The sequence below is a fragment of the Ptychodera flava genome, chromosome 19, assembly GCF_041260155.1.
Source record: "Ptychodera flava strain L36383 chromosome 19, AS_Pfla_20210202, whole genome shotgun sequence".
Classification (NCBI taxonomy): domain Eukaryota; kingdom Metazoa; phylum Hemichordata; class Enteropneusta; family Ptychoderidae; genus Ptychodera; species Ptychodera flava.
Genome location: NC_091946.1, coordinates 27,017,031 through 27,041,295, shown reverse-complemented (window position 1 = coordinate 27,041,295; position 24,265 = coordinate 27,017,031). Strand labels below are relative to the sequence as shown.

The window sequence follows — 24,265 nt, the reverse complement described above, 5'->3', positions numbered from 1 at the left end:
TATGGAATAAAATAAAAGCTTAGTTCCCCAATCCCCTGTATATCAGCATGCAATGCTACACTGCTACAGGTATACACTACAATGATGGCACTGTTGCCTGCTGATACATACCAGTTGTAGATGTGCAAGTGAGCCAATCAGTGTACATGAAGATGAAAGGGTATGATATGTATGAATACATGCCACCATAGTATGGCGGTGTATACCCCTTAACTTCATCTTCCTTTGTACCAACCCACTTGTCTGGTTGAATCTATGACAGAGTCAGGATGTGACTGCTCTATAAAGCTATTTCAAGTTCATTTGCAAGAGTTGTATCAATATGACAAGTACACACACTCCATGAATTAATTTCTTCATGTCTCAAACTCCCTATGGGAACTGTAAATACATTAGATATTGACATTAAAATATTAAAATAAACAGAGTTTTACATCATGAAGTAAACAGATACTGAAATACAATACCAGTAACTTTAAATTTTAAACATTGTAAATAACATTAAAATGTACCAATATTTATGTTGTGTTCACCCTGTTACATACTCAGCTTTTCAAAAAAGTTGTTTTGTCTCTGTTAATATTTCAGCATAATGCACATCACACATAACAAAACTTGGTAAAATTAAAGAGTCATTAAAGTATAAATGAATAAAACCAGACAAATTATTAATGTTATGTGGTGAACTAGGTGATGGAGAAAATATGGATATGTTTAACCCTCCACCCCCGTGTACCTCTTTAGAGGTCCAACTTTACCATAGAAAACAATGTGATTCGTTCAAACCAAGGTGGTGAATGGGTTAACATTTGTGTACACATGGGTCACCCTTTTCACAATATTCTGACCAAATGTTCCCCAACAATTACATATTTACTGGAGCTCTGGGGTAAACAACTGAATGAACTGTTAAATGTTGATGTGTGCAACCCATTTTAACCCTTAGAGCGCTGTAATTTTCTCCCACCAAAAATTCAGTGCAAAATTTTACCAATTTTTATGAATTTTTCTGTAATTTTTTTATAATTTTGGACCAAATGGAAATCACATTTCATTTGCTACAGTTTTTCTCAAAATTTTGGCAAATATCTGAGAAAAATTGGCTTGGGTTTATTTTATAATAGGGACAAAAATAGACTTTGGCGCTCAAAGGGTAAATAAAAATGCCAAACAACAGTGTTTTTTGATGAGCTCTTTAAACTTGCTCAAAGTCTGCGGGCATACAAAATATCAGAACAGAATAAACTGAAGGAATGAACTTCAGTAGACTGTCAGGCTAGGTGGTAGGCTGCCATGGTGCTTAGATCATGGCGTGAACGCCTTGTAACTGCTCTGACGAGACAAGGCAAGTGACTTTAGGCCAGCTATGAGCTCTTGTAAAAATCAGGACTTCATAAAATTACAAGACTGAAGTTGATGTACAGTAGGTATCACAAAGTGAAAGTCAAATGTCAGAATACTTTATCAGTATCCTGTTTGGTTTGCAATTCCTGAAGACCCTATACTTATTTCGATGCTGGTTTTCATTTTGGTTTTAAAATAACTTTTCAATTGCACTGAATTTTTTGTCAGACAACTTTGATTGCTTACATTTGCTTTCATACCATGTTTACCATGATATAATTGGCCTTTTAGGCTGATATAGATGTCATGATTGGAGGCTTAAAACAATTATTCAATATGGACTAAGCATTGTATGAAGACCATGATTCATATGGACGATAAAAAGGGAAGCATCATTCTGGAACAATACTTCTTCGTAAAAACAGACTAGTCCCATCCCCACTGGCACACAGATAGTGCTTGCTCATGGATGTTGTTTACTTAACCACTTGCATTAAACAAAAATGCATTTCTATACAGACAACAGCAAAACGCTTGAAGCATATTCTCTATTACAATAATTGCACAATTTCAGACAAACCAAGTTACGTCGTCAATTGCTGAACCACAATTTAAACTTGACTACACATAGACATTCACACACAGCCCTGTACCCTCTCCCCATAAATTGTTCGTCCCTCAATGCACATCTTCAGTGAAGCGAATAACAGGATACCAGTACAATATTAGAATACAGATTTCAGCACACATGTAACAAAGTCCAATCACAGAATACGATGATAAAGATATTTCCATTTGTATAAACATAATTTTGAATTTACAGCCATCACCACACAAAAGTCACCTTTCAACTGAAAATGTAGCTACAATATTTAGATTGAAAGATTTGGTTGTGTGTAGGAGCATTCTGTGACCATTAAAACTGAGGTGACAAAATGCCTGTACACTGAAAGTTCAAGTCAATGGCACCATACACTTTGACTGTACGATTCGTTGCTTGAGGAAAATCTTTGCTAACTCCTCCCAGAGTATGGGAATAGAGCAGAGAGTGATCTATTTGAAGTGCCTAAGGACTGTAATTGAACATGCATATTGTATGAAAGGTTTTGATCAGGAACTTCATTGGTCACAAACAGTCACATGATTACTATATATGGTGATAATTGGCTGCAGTCTCAACAAAGGTCACTGACCTGCGATAAGTTTCATATCGTACCTGTATATGATATGCATACTAGGAAATTGCAAGTTCATTTAGATATGAAGTTTTTTAAAATTATTTTGTTTTCACATTTTGATTAGCAGTACAATTTCTTATATGGCTTGCATGTTACCCTGTTCTGAAGTGGAGTTAATCATCTACTGGCGTCTGTTTCATCATCCAAAGATTGGACTCCTTCATCGCTACTTTCTTTGACAGTCGTTTTGCTGTCCTCTCCAACTTCTTTGGTTTCTCTGTTTGCAGTATGAACGACGACAGGAGCTTCGACAATATGGCTGCTTCTTTCTGTATTTTCAGTCTTGATTCCCGATGGCGTCCCGACCTCTCCTTCCTCAACGTCAGTCTCATCAATGCATGTCAGTACTGTTCCTGTAAAAAAATCACAGACAGTATAACTATTATAAAAGGACCATCGAGTAAGATATTAGGTCAAAAGTTCTCTAAGTATGCAGCCAATCATCATTATGTATAGTAGTCATGTGACTGTTTGTGACCAATAATGTGCTGGGACTATCATATTCCTCCTGCCAGAAGAGTATTGGTAGTTTGGTTTTTTGATAGTGCAAGTTATGAAGAAAAACAGACAGTACAATAGTTCGAATTGTTATTCAAGTTTCGTTTGAAGTACTGTGTTTGTTTAACTTTGAGCCTGGACTGTAGAGCTCATATAGGGTCCTTGCTAGTGCCAATGACATCCCGGTACCATCACCCCATTTAGGAAACAGCTCAATATTTTTCCAATCTCGTTATACAATAGGAGTCCTTGGAAAGCTTTAAAGGGAACTAAAATCCCATCCCATCCCTATTTTGTCAAAGTCACAAAAGTAACTAAATTGCCAATAATTGGCGTATTTAATATAATAGAGCTGGTGCAAGTTGTGTTTGCAAGATATTAATAAATGCAAAATGCATTTTAAGCTCCTGGTCCATGTGTTACTTGACTGTGAGAATTGAAATTCAAATCTTTAATGATCTATTTGCATGTGAGTGACTGGCAACTATCAAAGCTGCCTTGACAACTGATCTGTACATGTATTTCATGGAAAGTACCCTGTAGAAACTTGTTGGGAAAGTAATTCTCCATTATCATTCTAAGAAAGAGGCGTACAATCGTATTTCTGAGCACCAATTTCTTAGTACAAAAGTTCATAAATTATCATTGCAGAAAGGATTCTTAAAGGGGCAGGATTTCATCAGCTTTAGCTCTCAGCAAATTCACTAACTCTGCACAACTTTCAAAGGAGAACAAAGGACTAAAATCAGATAAACAGTCAATGTCAACAACAACTGATGGGAGAACCATGGATTGAGGACCGTGCTTTAAACATTACTGTTGAGGTAACTCACATATTACTATACCTTTGATATTAGTCTATTTGAGGATTCATTGCCAAGCTGTAAAGGGAATTAATATCCCATACCTAGTATGTTTAAGGTTTCAACGCGGTACTTCAACTGTCTGGGTAGTACTGGCAAGACCATCGATTACCCTGAAGCAATCTACTGAAATCCTTCTAAGGTACTTCAAAACTGTATCGGTACATCAAAAGGCAGTAAGAATCTGCAAAGTTTGTACATAACTGTGTACTGGTATTTGAATTTCTCATCTAGTTATCTTTAAAACATTCTTGTCATCATCAAGGGATTGCAACAGCCAGACTGTGTTACATTGTCAGACACAGCTTTCATCTCTATTGGGCTTGCTTTGTGGCCTATTCATCATGTACCTTCAATTACTTTGATGTCGATAAACTGAAAAGGTACTCAAGGGTGAGGTAGGTTTAGATGGATTTCAGAAAGAATTTGGATTAAACACATTGACATTCTATTGTGTGTTCAATGTACAGTTCACATGTGAGAGTTTACTACTCGTAGGAATGTTAAACAATCACTGAAGTCTTGGTCCAGATCGGATTTGAACAGGTAGTATGTGCCATGCTTTCCTTTCACTGTTTATTTATAGACCACTAGAGATGTTTACTGTGGGCTCTGATTATGTTTGGTCTTGATATTTATAGATAATGTTTTCCCACCATTGAACCCTGGGTGGAAAAGCACCTGGACAATTACTGTTCAGTGTGAAAAGTTTGTCATATAAACAAACAGAAAGAAGCTATTCTAAAGACTTGAAAGAGCGGCAGTATGTGTAAGTAGTACATATAAAGGCTTTCATGCAGGCTTTATAAAACTCAAGGTTGGTAATTCATCTTTGCTCTTCTTGGAGTCAGCCGATTAAAAACCGTTTCTGTTGCAATACTGTTCAAAGGGCACCTGTGGTAATGAATATCTTTGTTGAAAGTATGCACACGGGTGCAGTACATGTTGATGAACTGCACTTTGGGACAATTCTAGCGAAGGTTTTTCTTCTTATTCTTCTCCTTGTTTGGGGGAAAAGGTTTTTCAAATGATAATTTATTATATCTCAGTAATATCTTGACAGGTTTCCTGTGGGATAAATTCTCTTGTCACTCTTTTCTGTCATTATGCAGTACAGAAACATTAACAAAAGGAAAAGTTACTGTTGCTGGGACTTTATCAAATTTGACACACTTGTTCGATTCACCCCGCCTGTCATGTTTGCATGTCCAGTTTTCAGTGTAATAATAATTATTGATGATTTTGGTAATTAAAGCTAAGAATCACAAAATTAATTGCTCAACAACAATCGATTAGGCTCCTCAAATTATATGATTTTTTTCTGTCGATTCATATCCTCACATCAGCATCACTGCATGTATTTGTGTTGTTGAGAATAAATATTGTAAACCACGATCTCAGTGCCATGCATTGTTTCACAGCAGACACAAACATAGGCAAGCACATGTAATTTTTACCTGAATCACTGCTGGTTGCTCCAGTTGCACTTGATATGAGTGAGTTGGATCTGTTGGCTCTGAACTGCAGCAATGCCACTTGCATCTTGGTCAAGTCATTGATGCTGTCACTGATGCTGTGCGTCATGGACGCACGTCTGGAGTGTAGGAAGAGCAACTCTTCATCATCCAGCATTCTGGATTTCTGACATAACATTTTGTACGCCTCTGTCCTCAGGGTCTTGTTCCACAGGCCATACATGCAAGGGTAACAAAACACCGTTGTAAATGCTAACCACGTCACCGTTGAAAGTATCCACCCCGGCACGCTCTCGGTGCCATGTATGGTTTCATAGCAGATACACAGCATGAGAGGACCTAGAGTCAGTAGCTGCATTCCGATGAGAAGCGAGATGGTTTTCAAAGCTTTGGTGGGTGAATTCACTTTCAGGTTCATCGAGAACGACGAGCGCGATCTCCTCCGTGTCCGGTAACTTTTGCTGACAGCGTCGATGGCGCTGCTATCGCTGTGCCGTCTTTGATGATTCGTGACCGAATTCGGCGGTTCGGACGGGAAGTCTGCCTCTGAGAAACTGATCCTGCGATTGTCAAGTGCGCCGCCAGTACTGTGTCTCCTAGGACTTTCTAGAATCATGTTGCCCATGTTCACTTTCCGAGCTTTAGTCCTGGCAACTTGTAAAACCTGACTGTAACATACGACTATGACGACAAACGGCGTTAAGTAACACAGAGCGAGAAGCACCACAGTGTAAGATATATGTTTATTCCACACTGGAAGACACGTTGCCTTGTGGGCATTGAATGCATAGCTAGACCAACCGAATGCCGGCGGCAGACTGAAAATGATTGCGAGTATCCAGACCACGATGATTAATGGCACGGTCCTGGTGTTGGTGATTGCTAATGGATACAACATTGGGCGTACAATTGCAAAATACCTGAAAAAGAAAGAACAATATACGGTATTCAGAATTCTTTATCAATGCAACTAGTATTCACAATGCAGTTCATACAGTGTATCAGTACTACGGTAACGGACACCTAGTAACAATGAAAGTATACATATAAGAATACAGTCACTGTGTCCGGTATTAGCTTACCAATCCAGTATCTACACTTCCTGTTTGGAACTCAGAAAGCAGAATCACAACTCTGTTACAAGCTGACGCAAGTGTTCATCTTTTTTGCACACATGTGTAAGTTTACTTTAACAGCTGCACGTTGGGTGTATCATTTTTATTGTACCTAGAGTACAATAGATTTAGTAAGTCAGTATATAGCTATTGGGCATTTATAAAACATCAAGACATATTATGATTTGTGTCGCGTCTACCACTGCACCTATCACATGTCAATAAGTGAAGTGAAACATTCCACTACTTCATATCATATAACCTTGGGGCTTTATTAGTAGCAAATGAGAATTGATATGATCCGTGTCCTTGAGATAACATAAACATGACAAATAATATATGCCAATATACTAATGTCTAGGTCATTTGTAAGGGTAATTTTCAATCTCTTTTGTTTGCAAACATCAATTTTGTTGATAATCAAAAATACAAAGTAATCAAAGAGAGCCATTTTTTCACAGAAAGTCTACGACATGATGCTCATGCTGGCTTCTCATTTTAAGGTAGTTATGTGCCTCATAAGTGAAAAACTCTAAACTTTTTTCCAACTTCCTTATAGAAACTTTCAAGTACTCTCTTTTGAATTCAAGAGTATGTTTGTATAATGAGGGGTCACCGTGCAATTTCCTGATACTAGAAATGCAAAATCGCCACCATCCCTGTATTAATCACTCCAAGAGCTTCAAAATGAGCCCCCACAAGTGGTAGATCAGAAAAGTATTGTAAAAATTTGACAGTCCTAATATCTGTCCCTGAGGCGCATTCTACTGGCAATAATGTTAATCTTGAACACGCCAGAGAAGAACATTATTTTCAGTCTTTGGTTCTAGATGATAAGAATGTCCTTTTCTATATAAATATATTGAAGCATATTGTAAATCTCTCCTTCTGTAGACAATGAATAAATTATAAAATTAAATCTATCATTTGAATGAACGTAAAATGTTATAAATTCTACAGAGACAGAAGTGTTGCAGGAAAAAATAGACAAATCAGGATATCTTATCATATTCTGACAATTTCAGTCTTATTTTTTTCACTGATTTCCATGAAGATCGTACATATTCTATGAAGAGTGAGTTATTTACGCATCATGCACAACATTAATTGAGATGTCAATTTTTAAAAGGCCCTCATACATGTATGTATCCTTCATTGGTTAGATTTCCTAGATCTGGGATCTATCCTTATTACCCCTCCGGAAAGTACCATACAGAATTCACAATTTGGACAATGCATTGTTTGCATCGGCATGACATGTTCACAGGGACGATAGGGGCTTGTGTCTAACCTTTACCTACCTCATTACGATTAAATTCGCCTCAAAATTTAGCTTTTAACTTTTCCTCCAACTTTCATAAGGAAATTTGAACCATTATCTTTCATAATCGAAAATAAAAATAAGGGTCACCATACAAAATTTGGGAATTTAGAGAAACAAATGATGGTACTGAAAATTGCTGATACTTGAAATTCAAAATGGCCACTGTGTGCAATATTCACTAAGTCAGAAAAACACAAATGCACTATATAATGTTTTTATTTTCACAAAAACAAAGACGGTGAAACTAATTCACTGGTACTCAATAGGCTTCAAAATGAGTCAACACAAGCAGCAGACCAGAAAAGTACAGTGTATTTTAACCCTTTCACCACCATGGTTGCATGGTTTAAACCAATCCCATTTTTTTCTATGGTAAAGTTGGATTTCCGAAGAGGGAAATGGGGTGAAAGCCTTTCAGAACTTTCCATGTCTGAAAAGCTAGCCCTTAGGTGCATTCTAGTCTTATCATTTCAAGCACTGAATCTATGGATCAAGCATGATAATGAGATATTATTGTATAAAGATGATAAATGATGTATTATCAGGGATGTAGAAAATAGCTGGCAGCCGGCAAAAACAACCAGTTGTTTGCTAAAATTTGCTGGCTGTGAAAATTTAGTTTCAGTAAAAAATCAAGACATTTTGCACAAACTTTGTGCGCTAACACACCACTTGTAACCGCCTATACTTTTATTTTTGCTACGTGTAACCAAAATTTTCTACATCTCTGATTATTGTGATTACCTAATGCTCTGTCTTGGATAAAGCACGGTCCCTCCACAAATGAGTTTGAAAGAAATGTCAGGATTTTTGATTTTGATCTGGGAAGATCTTGACAGATCAGGCAAGCAAGCAGAATATCATGATGAGAGTCTGGCCCAAAATATGTCACTTCTCCAAGTCAAACATAATAAAGGCCACATTTTCTGTTGTAATTTTGAATCAACTTCAGGACAATTTTAGCAATGTGGCAGTTGATGAACAGTATCGTTATTTTGCGGGTCGACGGGTCAAATTGCGGTCAAAGTGCGGTCGATTTGCTGGTCGCCGACCGAAAACGATAGAAATGAGACTTATCTTCGTGTACAATTGTTTCTTGAAATAAAATGAACCATGAAAAACACCTAGTTCCTTAAAGGTCATATTTCCTTTCGTGGATACCACGAAAAATACAACATCTTTGCCGATAATTACACTTCCGGGTTTCACCTGTTGATCGAGAATGCAGGTCTGAGTGCGTCACCAACGACCTCATGCATGAGAGGAGCAAGACTTTTATTTTATTACTCAGGTCGCATGTCGCATGTCGTGACCGGATTTCCATACAGTACAGTACATTACCCACAATTTCTCTTGATTTGCATGTTTGAATGTTCCTGTGCCAAGCCTGTTTTCTCTTCAACACATTTGTAATATTTTAAACTGCAAATTATCAGTTTATTATTATTTGATAAAAGTGTACAGATGACATGCAACATTTCTGTTTGAATTACATCAGAACTCAAATTACAGAGGTGCTGAAAATACTCAGATTTTCGATGCAAAATAATCACTTACTGAGGTGGCCTACACCTGTTAACAGTCTAGAGTGAAAACGTTCTTTAAAGACAAGAATGATATCACTTTTCAGGAAAGACAGGTGCAACTGGTTTCCCTATTTTTATTGAGATATTAGATAAGGCATTTGAAAATGTCAGAAATTATACAAAAATTTAATGCAGGGCAGCAACCAGCACTTTGCAACCTCGAGTACCCCAAAGCAACCTGAAAACCCGTAAGAAAATAATGGCTGACTGTGACCCACAACTTGTAAACTGCTCAGAAAGTTGTAGCCCGCAGCGACCCGCAACCTAAATATTGGCCAGAAAGGAGTGGCCCGCACTTGCCCGCAGCAACCCACACTGGCCCGCAACCTAAAAACTGTCAAGAAAGGAGTGGCCCGCACTGGCCCGCAGTGACCCGCAGCCCGCACGACCCGCACAATAGTTACACTCTGGCAGTTGATGAATGAGTTATGTAATGGCTTTTGTTGTCATTCGGAATCTTTCCACTTGAGGGAGTTTGTCAAGCTCCAGGGTAATAAGGGAAAGAAAAGCTTGAAGAAGCAGCTGTTAATAATCATTGTGGCACTGATCGTTATTACGTAAGATATAAAAGAAGACAAAATCTGCAACAATTTGTCATGCTTAACTTGTTTTCACAAACCCATTGTGCTAGACTGCATTCATAGTGCTGAAAATAGAGCATACCTGTCGAGGGCTATCACAGCCAGCATCAGCATACTGCCAGAGAGAGTGGCCAGAGTCAGGAAACCAGTGAAATTGCACCAGACAATGCCAAATATCCAGTCCCGGCTGATCACACTGATGAACATGAACGGCAACACCAAGATGCTGAACACACAGTTCGGCACGGTCACGAAAAACACATAGCGGTTGCTGCTCGTCATCAGATGCGCTTTTCTGTAAAGCGTCAACGGCACCAGAATGTTCAGGAAGACAGATAAGATCAATATAACGAGGACTGTTATCGACTTCAGCGTTATCTCCACAACATTCTTGCTGGACTCTGTCTCCGGTGATGCAGAAATAACGGTTGCAGTGGGTGATAGAAGGTCGATGTCCTCTGTACTGGTGTTCGTGTAGCCAAGTGTTGAAGTCATACTGTCTGTGGTGTGAACGGCACTGGAAACTTATCATATGTTTTCCATCCACTGGTCCTGGTCACTCCCCCATATAGATAAAAGTCTTCATGACTGGTATTGCACGCGTCTTTGTTACAGTCAATGGCCAGCCTCAAGTTGTTCAGCATTCATTCTCTGGAAGTTGAAGTCTACTGGCTGCATCTCAAGCCGACTACAAAATTAGCATATTTGCTTCCAGGAGAGCAGACACACACACACAGAGGATTATCACTCACTCAGGCGCTCTTCTGATCAATGATGCCGAAACGGTGCCCACGATGACATAATATCATTATTGACCCTGTGCACATATGAGAGTAAAAATAGAGCAAAGATAATAGAGGTTAGCAATTTCTATAAATAATGGATTACTGCGCTGTAATTTGATTAAATACCTAAAGCATCATGCAAATTTAATGATTGTGATAAAATTAGAAAGTTCTAAAAGGTTCATCATTTTTCCGCCTACATCAAAAAATAAACAGATCGATAGATAATATCAAGCTGGGTTTTTTTTGTCAATTTGCATTCTGAACAATGAAGTAGTGAGCCACTTACAGGAAAATACTTCAAAACAAGAAGGCTATATCCATATTAATCTGAAATATTACATGTAACGTTGACTTTTTCGCCAGTGGAACTGTGATTACTGAAATTCAGAAGTACCGGTCTTTTCAAAACACTACTGGCGAACATTTCAAAACTTTCTATTCCTACACCTCTGAGCGCAAAGCTTACAGGGAACAAGATTTCTAAATGACTAAAGCCTCTACTCGACCGTTCATAACTACTGTCTGATATTGATTGATCTGATGTCATTAGATACAGGATCAATATTTTACGGCATTTGTACTTGTATACCTAAACAGCTAAGTAAGGTCTTTACTTCATATTTCTCTTTACAAAAGGTCATTGGCAGCTACATTTAGTCAATGGAATTATTTTCCGATCAGATTTCTGCAAAACACGCTATCAATTACTCTGTTTATCACAAATGTCTTGTCGGCCACTCTAAATCTTAAGAATTGATATGTGTAATAATTGACCCTGTACAGAGAGCAGTTTGCGGTATTTTCCCTCTGAAGATGTGGCATTTGGCCAGAATTTAGCTATTCAATTTTAGCAAAAGCCAGATTTCCACAACAAAAATAAATAGTGTATGCTACTCCTTCAGCAAAAAGACAACAATAACACTTAATCATTTCTGCATTGAAAGGATATGATATTGACGATATGTAAACGATATTGACAGAATGTGCTGCAAAAGTGAAAGACTTCAACTTTTGCTCAAACTTTCTTCACTGAAACTTTCAACCATATTCTTACCAAATCCAGAATAAAAATCAGGGGTCAAGGGGCAAGTTTGGTACCAGAGAAACAAAGTACCTGACTTTTACTAATATTTGAAATTCAAAATGGCTACCATCTCTGTGGTAATGCTATGGGAAAAATGAAAGTTTTGATTTTCAAAAAAAATAAGATGTGAAAGTTGTTATCAAGAGTTTCAAAATGAGTCCCTACAAACAGTAGATCAGAAAAGAATTGTAAAATATCTGTCCCTGAGGCGCATTCTACCTTAAGCTGGTTGATTCTAAACATAGATTGCATTGATGAAACGAGAACAAAATTTAAATGAGCCAGTTTTCTCCAAGCAATTGCATATTCTAGCAGACGTAGATTACAGAGTGAAACTATTAATTTGCTTTGAGAATTCATCTGTTACAGACCAGGGGGACCTGACCAAGGCACAGGATATTAATCTCTTACAAAGAAATAGTGATGATCATAAAAGGAGTTGAACCCGTGTCTACAGCGTCAGCGCTGAATAACAAGGCCTGTAGGTCACAAAGTTATGAATATTACAATTCACCAAAAATATCCAGTTTGTTATTTTACTACACTGTAATTTTTATGGACTGTATAAGGGTCTTTTGGCCAAAGGTGCAACAGCAGAAGCCACCAAGCATGCAAGAGCATTTTGCCTCACTGTATCAAGGGACTACAAATGCCATGTGCAGTCCATAAAGGTTTTATTATGTACTGATGCTTGATTACACTGAAAAAGATCATTTAGTTGCTGTGCAATTTATTTTAACCCTTTGAGCAAGTAATTTTTTGTTGCGTTTGTAAAAAATACCAGTCCACAGTAAATTTTTTTTTGGATTTATGCAAAAATTTTGATAAAAAACTGTAGCCAATGAAATGTGATGCCTACTTGATCCAAAATTACCAAGAAAATGATAGAAAAATTAATTAAAATAGGCAAAATGTTGCACTAAAATTTTGGTGGGAAAAATTTCCACCTAAATGGTAAACAGGCTTCATCACAAATTGTTTAGTTGTAGAACAATGTATTTTTTTAAGAAATGTGTCCGTTTTCGTACAATTTTCACACGAAATGACATTTAACTTTCCCTGCAAGTTTCAAAATAACAAGTCTACACTGAAGGCCAACAGAAGAATATTTACATACAAACCATCTGTCTTCCAGGTGCATTCAAAAAACCTGGAAGACATATGGTTTGGCATGATATAAATAGCAACAGCATGAGATCTTTTTTTCAGGTTTTTGAAAATGAAAGTTTGAAGGTCCTGAAATCGATTAAAGAATTCTTCATACAGGCATAATTGCCTTGAACAAAGTCCAGGATGCAGTTGGCTTTTCTGAAGGAAACCTGCCAACAGAAATTACAGTACACATGTATTTCATCAATGTCTCATTCTGATATCTCTCTGAGGATTTGATAATAGCTGGACACTGAGTCATTGCACATGTCTCATCAAAGTAATAAAAACGTCTTCCTGACAATATTTATGGTGTACTTTCTGTGCAATATTCTGGCTCAGTAAAATGTGACATCTGGAAGCAAAGCATTGGAAATTCAGACAATATACCGGTGTTATAAACTGGTATATGCTAAATATAAACCTTGGCTTCCTTATACAGACACAATCTCTTTGTAAACATGAATAAAAATATGCGAGTTGCATTAGTTGTCAGATAAGAAAAACAGAACTACAAAATCAGCATATATATCAGCTATAAATTAGCCAATAACTAATATTCAGTAAAATTCCATCCAATTTCATTTATTCTTTTTGGGCGGTTTTCTGCTGATTACTCCTTCTCAAATTGCCAATTATGTAAATGAGTTGAAGGGACAATAATCAATTATGATTTAAGATAAAGTTATTCTTACATTTGAGCTCAGAATTCTTAATTGTCAGTCTGCAACTCTATTCAGTAGATTAATATGACACTGTTTAATCAATGTGGTACAGAGAAATTTAAAAGTTTCAATGACAGTGCCAAGTTATTACCAAGTAAGTTTTTCAATGCATGGTTCATTTGAGTGTTATCTGATACATCATAAATTTTTATAAAAGTTAACTTTTTGATGTGACCGAAGCTATTTCTGAAATAGCTCCGCGTGGCAAGGCTGTGTGTTACCAGTTATAGACCTCCCATCACCCACAGGCCTATGGCTGTTAAATGTATACAGTCACATTGTTACGTGCAGAGAAAACGAACAAAAGGGTGAACTCAGCAGTTTCCGTTTAAACAAAATTTATTACGAAAACAAAACTAATTGCTAAGTTAGGGACAGAGTACAAGCTTTAAAAGTGTACAGACTACTTATCTCAGCTGGACGGCAAAGCTCCAGTCTCAGAGTTGTAACAGTCAGTTGGATGAATGAACAGTCCTTTGGCTTGCAGGCTTGAAGCTGCACAAAGACCACAGTATAAATCCAGCGTTGACAGTGAAGGTCTTGAAAAGTCTTGAGAATGACTACTGCTGGAGTTTAGTAACACACAAGAGACACGATCCCAAAAGTCTGACTGGAAGCTGTGCACGTCCCTTTTATAAAGGCATGTAAGAACAATCTAGAACCTTTTATTGACATGCTAATTACTGTTCTAAAATTATCTCCCTTACACAACTAATCAACTTTCCAGAACATTCCAAACATGACTAATTGAATTCAAGGTTGTGAGGTCATCAAGGGCAGTGACCTTGGGAATGTTCTAGACTGATTGAACTCAGGTCATGATGAGTGTGGGGGAAATGACCTACATAACACACCCCCTCTTCAAAAAAAGAAAATTTTTCAAAGAAAAATCTTTCTTTTACAAATGTAATCTTGAAAAGGATTTAAGTACTCAATTTTGTTTTACTCTAAAGTAAAATTTCTTGAAAGTGAACAACAATAAAATTTCTTGAAAGTGAACAACAATAATTTCTAAATACGAGAGAGACAGTCTGCAATTAAATTGTCTCTGCCTTTGATATGTCTAATGTCAAGATTAAACTCCTGTAACATTAAACTCCATCTTAGCAATCTCTGATTTTGCCTTTAAATTTCTGCAGAAAAACAAGAGGGTTGTGATCAATATAAACCACTATTGGCTGATTTGAAGAAGTAACATAAACTTCAAAATGCTGTAAAGCTAATATCAAAGATAAACTCCTTTTTCAATTGTAGAGTAGTTTCTCTGGGATTTGTTAAATTTGCGTGAAAAATAGCAAACAGGATGATCTACCCCATGACTATCCTCTTGCAATAAAACAGCACCAGCAGCCGTATCACTAGCATCCACAGCTAATTTGAATGGCAAAGTGAAATCTGGTGCAGACAACACTGGAGCACTTTGCAGTATGGCTTTAAGTGTATCAAATGCCTGTTGGCATTGCTCTGACCAAACAAACTTTACTTTCTTTTTAAGTAAGTTAGTCAAAGGCTCAGTAATTGTGGAGAAATTTGGACAGAATTTTCTGTAGTAACCAGCCATACCGAGAAAGCGCATCAGTTGTCGTTTGCAGTTTGGTATGGGAAAACTTGAAATGGCACTGATTTTGGCATCAACAGGTTTTACCTCACCCTGTCCTACAGTATGTCCGAGGTAAGTCACCCTCTGCCCAACCAAACTCAGATTTGGCAAGGTTGACAGTCAACATTGCTTTACTCAGTCTCTCAAAGAACTTCCGCATGAGCTTGATGTGTTCCTCCCAGGTGTCACTATACAGGACGACGTCGTCAACGTAGGCTGCACACCCATCTAGCCCGGATATGACGTCGTTGATCATCCGTTGGAACGTTGCCGGAGAGTTCTTCATTCCGAATGGCATCACCTTGTACTGGAACAATCCGTCTGGTGTAACAAAGGCGGATATTTCACGAGCACGATCCGTCAGAGGGACTTGCCAAAATCCCTTCAGTAGGTCAAATTTTGTCACATACTTGGCTTTTCCCACTCGGTCGATGCAGTCATCAATCCTCGGGATTGGGAAAGTGTCTGTCTTTGTTAAAGTGTTGACCTTCCTAAAGTCCGTGCACATACGATAACTGTGGTCTGATTTGGGAACAAGTATGCACGGCGAACTCCAGTTACTTTTACTGGGTTCAATAAAGTCATTGTCCAGCAGGTATTTGACTTCTTCCTGGAGATATTTCGCTTTTGTTGGATTCAGTCTGTATGGATGTTGTTTTACAGGCTTACTGTCCCCAACATCAACGTCGTGATAGATGACGTTTGTCCTCGTTGGAACATCTTGAAATAGGTGTTTATATTCGTGGAGCAGTTCTTTCACCTGTTGTTGTTGTTCTGGCTGGAGGTGTGCCAACTTTGTAGACTCCAGCTTCTCCAGGATTTCTGAGTTCTGAAGCTTGACCGAGCCCAGCTTTGAGTTTAGAGTATTTTCACTCAAGTCAGTTTCAGTATCACTATCTTCATAATGGTTTGAACTGACTGCACTGACAGGCTGAGTTATAGTAGGATTATCCCTATCCAAATATGGCTTAAGCATATTTATGTGACATAGCTGTTTTTGTTTTCGCCTGTCAGGTGTTATTATGATGTAATTTAAATCACTCAATTTCTTATCGATTAGATATGGCCCAAAGTAACGAGCATGGAGTGGTTTGCCAGGAATTGGAAGTAGAACAAGAACTTTTTGACCTGGTTCAAACTTCCGTTTTGAGGTGCTTTTATCATATCTGGTTTTCATTGACTGCTGAGATGACTCAAGATTTTCTCTGGCTAATTCACATGCTTTAGAGAGTTTTGTACGAAAATCTGACACATATTGCAAATATTCAGACAATCATCGTCGTCAGACAGGAATTTCTCTTTAACGAGCTTAAGTGGGCCACGGACTGTATGTCCAAATACAAGCTCAAATGGGCTAAAACCAAGAGACTCTTGAATTGACTCTCTAACAGCAAAGAGCAGAAAATGAATTCCTTCATCCCACTGCTTCTCTGTGTCAAAACAGTAGGTCCTAATCATGTTTTTCAAAGTTTGATGAAATCGCTCAAGAGCACCCTGACTTTCTGGATGATAGGCGGATGACCTATACTGTTTAATGCCTAGCTGATCCATTACTTGTTGAAAAATACCAGACATAAAGTTGGAGCCTTGATCGGACTGGACACATTTAGGGAGGCCAAATAAAGTGAAAAATTTGACTAAAGCTTTCACTATAGTCTTTGTCTTTATATTTCTCAGTGGTATGGCTTCGGGGAACCGAGTTGATGTACACATAATTGTCAACATGTACTCATTTCCTGATCTTGTTTTTGGTAGGGGCCCAACACAGTCTATTAGAATCCTACTAAATGGTTCTTGAAATGCAGGAATTGGCTGTAAAGGGGCCTTTGGAATGGTCTGATTCGGCTTTCCTACCATTTGACATGTGTGACAAGTTTTACAGAAATGTGTTACATCTTGCCTGAGATTAGGCCAATAAAAGTGACTGAGAATTTTGTGATAAGTTTTCCTTACTCCTAAGTGACCAGCCCAGGGGGTTTCATGGCCAGGCGCAATATTTCAGCACGGTAGGGCTTTGGAACCACAATTTGATGTTTTATAGCCCAATCGTCATCAACCAAAACATCTGGAGGTCTCCATTTACGCATGAGAATACCAGATTTTGTATAATAGGAAACAGAGCTATCTGAAGTTTTACCTTCATCATCTACCCTGTCAAACAAAGACAAAATATCTGGGTCTTTGTGTTGTTCTGCAATGAGATTTGATCTAGAAAATGTCTGACTTTGGTCAGCAGAAGTTTTACTGGAAGTTTCAAATCCACGAGGGATAACGGAATGATCCGTGTCAAACACCTGACTGAGAAAGGTGTCATTTAAGTCAACATCTGTGACATTATTTTTGAGAGTATTTTGATTCTCAGAAGTTTTCTTTGACATGGCTCGAGTAATGGCACATGAAGGAAATAAATCGGGTATCTCTTGTTCAATTGGCTCTGGATCCTGCTCTAAACTAGGATTATCAGTCACAAGTGGATTAGTAATGACCTTGTCCCCAGCAAGGTCGTTTCCAAGAAGAAGGTGAATCCCTTCAAAAGGCAAAAAAGGCCTAATACCTAAAGTCACAGGTCCAGAAACAAAGTCCGAAGACAAATAGACATTGTGGAGAGGAACAGGAATGTAGTCATTACAATCTACCCCCTTAATAAGAACTTTAGAACCTGAAAATGACTTTTCAGAAAACGGCAGGGTATCTGCCAACAAAAGAGACTGGGAAGCCCCGGTATCTCTTAAAATTTTGACAGGGGTAGCGGAAGAAAAATCACTAGAAAGTGATATAAAACCATCGTGAATAAATGGTTCGAAAATACCCATAATGCTATCTTGAGAAGAATTGACCTTGACCTCATTAATCGGGGATAAGAGGGGTTTAACATCAGAAAATGTTTTACACACATTATTAGACTCTAATTGAGATGATGAACAAATAAAGCCAGTTGGCTTAGATCCACTTGACCACTTTGACCACCACGTTTTCTTATCAATTTGAAACACTCTGACATTAAATGGTCGCATTTCTTACAATAACTACAAGAAAGTGTACCAAACTGTTTGCCAGAAGGAGATTGAGACTTGGGATCTGATGATGTGGGAGTATTACTTGAACTCTGTGAACTGTTGTCATTTGATTTCCTACTGTCCTTTGAAAAATTCTTGGATGAAAAGGAGGAGTTAAATTTACCTGCATTGTTTCTGTATGAAAAGGACTGGGATGGTTTGCTGAGAAATGAAGATTTGTGGGTCAATGAATAATCATCGGCCAAACGTGCAGCAGCCTCCAATGTATCGGCCTTTTGTTCATTGATAAATGTCTTCATGTCACTCCGAACACACCTTTTATATTCCTCAATCAAAACAAGTTGTATTAATTTTTCGTAATTCTGACAGACCTTTTCAAAAGAACACCAACGATCAAACAGTTGCTTTTGTTCTAGCAAATTCAACATAAGTTTGATCCTTAGCCTTCTAACAAATCCCTAAATTTCTGACGGTAAGCTTCAGGCAGCAACTCATAGCCCTTAAGAATTAATTCCTTCAAAGAATCATAATCTGAAGCCTGCTCTACTGACAACTGAATGTAAATTTCTCTGGCTTTACCCACCAAAGCACTCTGCAAAAGCATAGACCAGGACTCCTTAGGCCAATTCAGACTCTGAGCAATTTTCTCAAAATGAAGAAATATTTATCAACATCCTTTTCTTGGAAAGGGGGAACTAACCTGAAATGCTTAGTGATGTCAAACTTGTCTGAAGGAAGAATTTTCCTGACTGTCCAAGCTCTAAACGTTTCATTTCTAATCTTTCCTGCCTGTCTTTCTCTCTCTGTCTTTCTTCCATTTCTAATTGCATTTGTATTTTTTCTTTTCTAATGCCTGTCTCTCTTTTTCCATTTGTAATTCTAGTTTCTTGATCTCCAAATTTGTCTGCAATTCTAATTCTAATTTTCTGAGTTCAGAGGTAGACTCGGGCTCATAATCTTTCAGGGTGGATTCCTCAAATTGGCCTAAATCAACTAGATGTTTGGCAATACGGTACTGTATTTCCCTCTTGCGCATAGATCTTTTGACTTCTACTTTAAGGAAATTGGCCAGTGCTATGAGGTCATCTTTTCTGAGGGAATCAAATGTGTCCTGATCAAGGTCATCCATTTCCTCTGGTTTAAATTCCGCCATGATTAAATTTCGCTGAGTTCACAGTATACAGTAGTTTTGAAAAGGCTGGCAAATGTTGTCAAACGGCTCAAAATGTTCGTCTCCCGGACGAGCCCCCAATTTGTTACGTGCAGAGGAAACGAACAAAAGGGTGAACTCAGCAGTTTCCGTTTAAACAAAATTTATTACGAAAACAAAACTAATTGCTAAGTTAGGGACAGAGTACAAGCTTTAAAAGTGTACAGACTACTTATCTCAGCTGGGACGGCAAAGCTCCAGTCTCAGAGTTGTAACAGTCAGTTGGATGAATGAACAGTCCTTTGGCTTGCAGGCTTGAAGCTGCACAAAGACCACAGTATAAATCCAGCGTTGACAGTGAAGGTCTTGAAAAGTCTTGAGAATGACTACTGCTGGAGTTTAGTAACACACAAGAGACACGATCCCAAAAGTCTGACTGGAAGCTGTGCACGTCCCTTTTATAAAGGCATGTAAGAACAATCTAGAACCTTTTATTGACATGCTAATTACTGTTCTAAAATTATCTCCCTTACACAACTAATCAACTTTCCAGAACATTCCAAACATGACTAATTGAATTCAAGGTTGTGAGGTCATCAAGGGCAGTGACCTTGGGAATGTTCTAGACTGATTGAACTCAGGTCATGATGAGTGTGGGGGAAATGACCTACATAACAACATGTAATCTAAATATGCCCATATATGGTCATGTTAGGGCGCTGTTTTTAAAAAGTGGCCACCCGCTTAAAATCTGTGATTGGTTAGATTTTCTCTTTCCATGGTAACTGTGGCAAAATTGGAACAGGTGACAGTATACCTTTAACACACAGCCTGCCACGCAGAGCTACCGGTATTTCGGAAACAAAAGTCAAACTGATTATCACTACAGATATGTGCATGCAGCAGTGATATTGCATGCTTTTACATTATTTACAGAGGGCATGCAAAATTGCAAATATCACTGATGATAATCTTTATGGGTAATAAAGCTGGCGGTATAAGTCTCCTTTTGTATAGAATAGTTCTGATATTCTAAAAATCACCAATAGAGAATATTTCTTGAAGACTGCTATTGAATATTCCCATCAGATCACTGTCCCACTTTACCAACATGTCCAAACACAATAGGGAGAGAACAAAAGCCTTTGATGTATTTCAGTTGAGTAAGTTAAAAAGCTTGTTTAACCCTTTGAGCGCCAAAATCAATTTTTGTCACCTTCACAAAATATACCCCAGCCAATTTGCAGATTTTTGCTAGAATTTTACTAAAACATTGACGCCAATGAAATATGGTGTCCATTTGGTCCAAAATTACCGAATAAATTACAGAAAAATTTATAAAAATTTGGTAAATGTTGCATTATAATTTTGATGGGACAAATTACAGCACTCAAAGGCTTAAAAAGTCTCTGCAGTCAAATAAATCAAGAAAAAATTTGGTAAGGGGGTATATCAGTGATTTACAATTATCTCGATTTTGTAAAATGGCAATGCAAATATTAGCAATTATTCGTTGCACATTGTAATTGGTGATGCTCAAAGAAACAATTTGCTTGACATGGCATATGAAATGGTGACCATTCTAACATCCATCTGCATCTTTTGTTATTCAATGGCTCCTCTTCTGTTGTATTGTGAATTGAATCATAAAATCTTTGGATCCATTGTTACACTATCAGCTCTTTTCTTATCTGGTACAACTGAACACAAAAGTCTTTCGTGTCACAATTACAGGCTTCAGTTATTCACATGAACCAAGTACAAAATAAATTACATAAAGCTCATCTTTCTTTGTTCCCGAAGAAAATTTTTGAAATTTGAACATCAATATGAATATAATTGTAGTGTAGCTTCCTAAAAATATTACCTTATCATCCATGGACAGAGATTTGGAGTTCCAGTGGATAAATCGGAAAAGCCAGACAACAAAGGAGAGTGTAGCTTACGGCTGACTACGCCGGCTTTTCAAATTTTCCCGACTGACAAACCACTGCTCTCTCCTTTGAAATTCGCTTGTCAAAGATGACTCATTCTGATAATTTGGTATAAAATATGTCAAATCAAATCAAAATGTCACTCTGATATCACCGTGGTGACAGATATCCAATATTTCAAAAGCAAGTACATCACAAAATGTAAATTAATGACTTGAAATTCCCTATGATAAAGTTCAATGACCATAGCTTTGGTCTGGGTTTTTGATTAATCATTCTTGTCATGTTCGTAGATTATATTGACCCCACCTCCTAAAGCCCCACGTATTGATCTGTTGAAGTCAGACTGTATACTATACAGCGGTGGTAGTGAAATGATAAATTATTCAAAAAATCCTCTGTCATAGCCCGACTATTATACTGCACACTCGACTGAGTACTTAAAAATATGTTTCATCGACATAAGCTCTTTTGTTAGAGGATATAATGAAAATCCTTTATACCGCAGAATTTCATAACAGCGGTATAATGATGGCATCAAAACAATTGATTGCCTTGTTTTATGAACATGTTTTTGCATTAACAAGTCATCGTTGATGACACAGTCCCCACTTGTTAATGGGTACTTTGATTACAGGTCCTCAGAGAGGATAGAGTCCTCTTCATTAGGTCTGTGATCAAAATACTTTTTAATAAATTCGCTTGATACATGTCTGAGTTGTGGTTCAGGACATGAAAAAATCGTAATAAAATGGCCACACGGCGGCCATATTGGATCTTATCACAAAACAATTCAATGTGCATGTGTGTGACATAGGTCAAAGTCCTTGTACCAACTTTGAATAAAATCGGTTGAGATATGCCTGAGTTATGGCTCTGTACATGAAAAAATCGTAACAAAATGGCTGCATGGAGGCCATATTGGATCATATCAAAAAACAAATTGATGTGCATAGCTATAACATTGGTCAATATCCTTGTACCAATTTTGAATAAAATCGGTTGAAACATGCCTGAGTAATGGCTCTGTACATGAAAAAATTGTAATAAAATGGCCGCCTGGTGGCCATATTGGATTGTATCACAAAATTGACATGCATATGTATGACAAAGGTCAGTGTCCTTGTATCAAGTTTGAATAAAATCGGTTCAGATATGCCTGAGTTATGGCTCTGTATATGAAAAAATCGTAACAAAATGGCCGCATGACAGCCATATTTGATCGTATCACAAAACAAATTGAGGTGCATATGTATGACATAGGTCAATGTCCTTGTACCAACTTTGAATAAAATAGGTTGAAACATGCTAGAGTAATGGCTCTGTACATGAAAAAATCATAATAAAATGGCCGCCTGGCAGCCATATTGGATCGTATCACAAAACAAATCGACGTGCATCTGTATGACATATGAAGTAATCCATTTACTACGTTTGAATGAAATTGCTCCAGGCGTCTCTGAGATATCTGCGTGAACGGACGCATGCACGCACGCACGCACAGACGCACGCACGCACGCACGCTCGCACGGACACACGCACGCACGGACATGACCAAACCTATAAGTCCCCCCCGGACGGTGTCCGTGGGGACTAATAAAAATCATGTCTACTCTTTGTCATGCCATGTATTTCTCTTATCATGGGTGTACTGCATGGCCGGCTGCAGCTGTGCACGGGAGTGAGACACGCAACGAACTGCAATCCTGACACAAACCCTGAACGAATTAGTGTGATTATTATCACAGTCGTTTGGTGGGCTATTCAGCTCTGGGACTATTCCACCCATAGACGAGTGTACAGAAGCGAGAAACAACCCTTTCTGGCTTCTGTACACTCGTCTATGGGTGGAATATAGTCCCAGAGCTGAATAGCCCACCAAACGACTGTGTTATTATCGACTGCAAAACATTTACAGAGATGTGACTCTAGGTTTCTAACGTTTAGCCGGTTTCCACCCGATTATCATACGCTAGTATGTCAGACGGAGGTTTCACATAGCTTCCGGCACACAATTCAAGTTCAACACCTTAAACCAAACACATTCATGGCAACTGATCGCATCGATAAAGCGAGAGATTTATCTGTAGTGTAGCCGTATTAGGACTCACAGAGACGACTCTGAACAAAGCATCATGATGGACCCTGCACGCTATCGCTATAGCTGCACGACTGCTTGTGTTCATTTTGCAATACGATCAACCAAACCGGTTGGGACGTTGAAGTTTGTGTATCACTGTGTTATACAAACGTGAAAGGGAAACCGGTAATTCACGGCGGCGCAGTCAACAAAACCACAACACTGACATTATCGGGCAATTAACACCTTTCAGCCGCTAAAAATAACCGTTGCGGCTGTACTGATACACTTAAGGAATATACTTACCTGCATTAGTTTACGTATGCTGTTCCCTTTCGCTGTATGTGAGCTTCATTTTGACGAGTTACACACCCTTCCCTAGCCTAGCCGAGCTATTGTGCTCCTTTTCACATTCGACAGAGGATATTCCTCGTCATCTCACGCTCTGAGCAAGGTGGGTGGTCTGGGGATGGGCTGACTCCCCGCATCGAATCGCCATCAGAAATTATTCAAACATTCGACAAAGTACTTCCAAGTCTCTTTTGCCCGAACTGGTTAGTTGTTATGAAGCATCGAAACACTGTTGCGTACTGCATTACTGAAGTATGACAATATATCAGAGGATATGCTTGGTTTTATCATTCATATCATCCGCCAGACCACCCACTCAAACTCTCGCCTTCCATCCTTTACAAACTACCCGCGTGAGTTATG

At 38.2% G+C, this 24,265-nt stretch overlaps 1 protein-coding gene across 1 annotated transcript; it reads right to left on the bottom strand.

The window, feature by feature from the left end:
• Positions 1–1,030: 1,030 nt before the first annotated feature.
• LOC139119119 (G-protein coupled receptor 161-like) lies at positions 1,031–24,242 on the bottom strand. Its single transcript, XM_070682763.1, has 4 exons — positions 23,858–24,242; positions 10,107–10,841; positions 5,401–6,338; positions 1,031–2,935 (listed from the first exon to the last, which is right to left on the bottom strand). Exons 2-4 carry the CDS (start codon positions 10,517–10,519, stop codon positions 2,700–2,702), a joined length of 1,587 nt encoding a protein of 528 aa, XP_070538864.1. The 5' UTR covers positions 10,520–10,841; positions 23,858–24,242; the 3' UTR covers positions 1,031–2,699.
• Between the last annotated feature and the right edge of the window lie 23 nt (positions 24,243–24,265).

What these genes read in the sequence shown, in the direction of transcription:
- LOC139119119 (XM_070682763.1), bottom strand. Translation starts at nt 10,519, where the DNA reads ATGACTTCAACACTTGGCTACACGAACACCAGTACAGAGGACATCGAC. An exon ending in GCTGTGATAGCCCTCGACAG is followed by an intron (nt 6,339 to 10,106) that starts GTATGCTCTATT and finishes TTTCTTTTTCAG; the next exon opens with GTATTTTGCAATTGTACGCC. An exon ending in AGCAACCAGCAGTGATTCAG is followed by an intron (nt 2,936 to 5,400) that starts GTAAAAATTACA and finishes ATTTTTTTACAG; the next exon opens with GAACAGTACTGACATGCATT.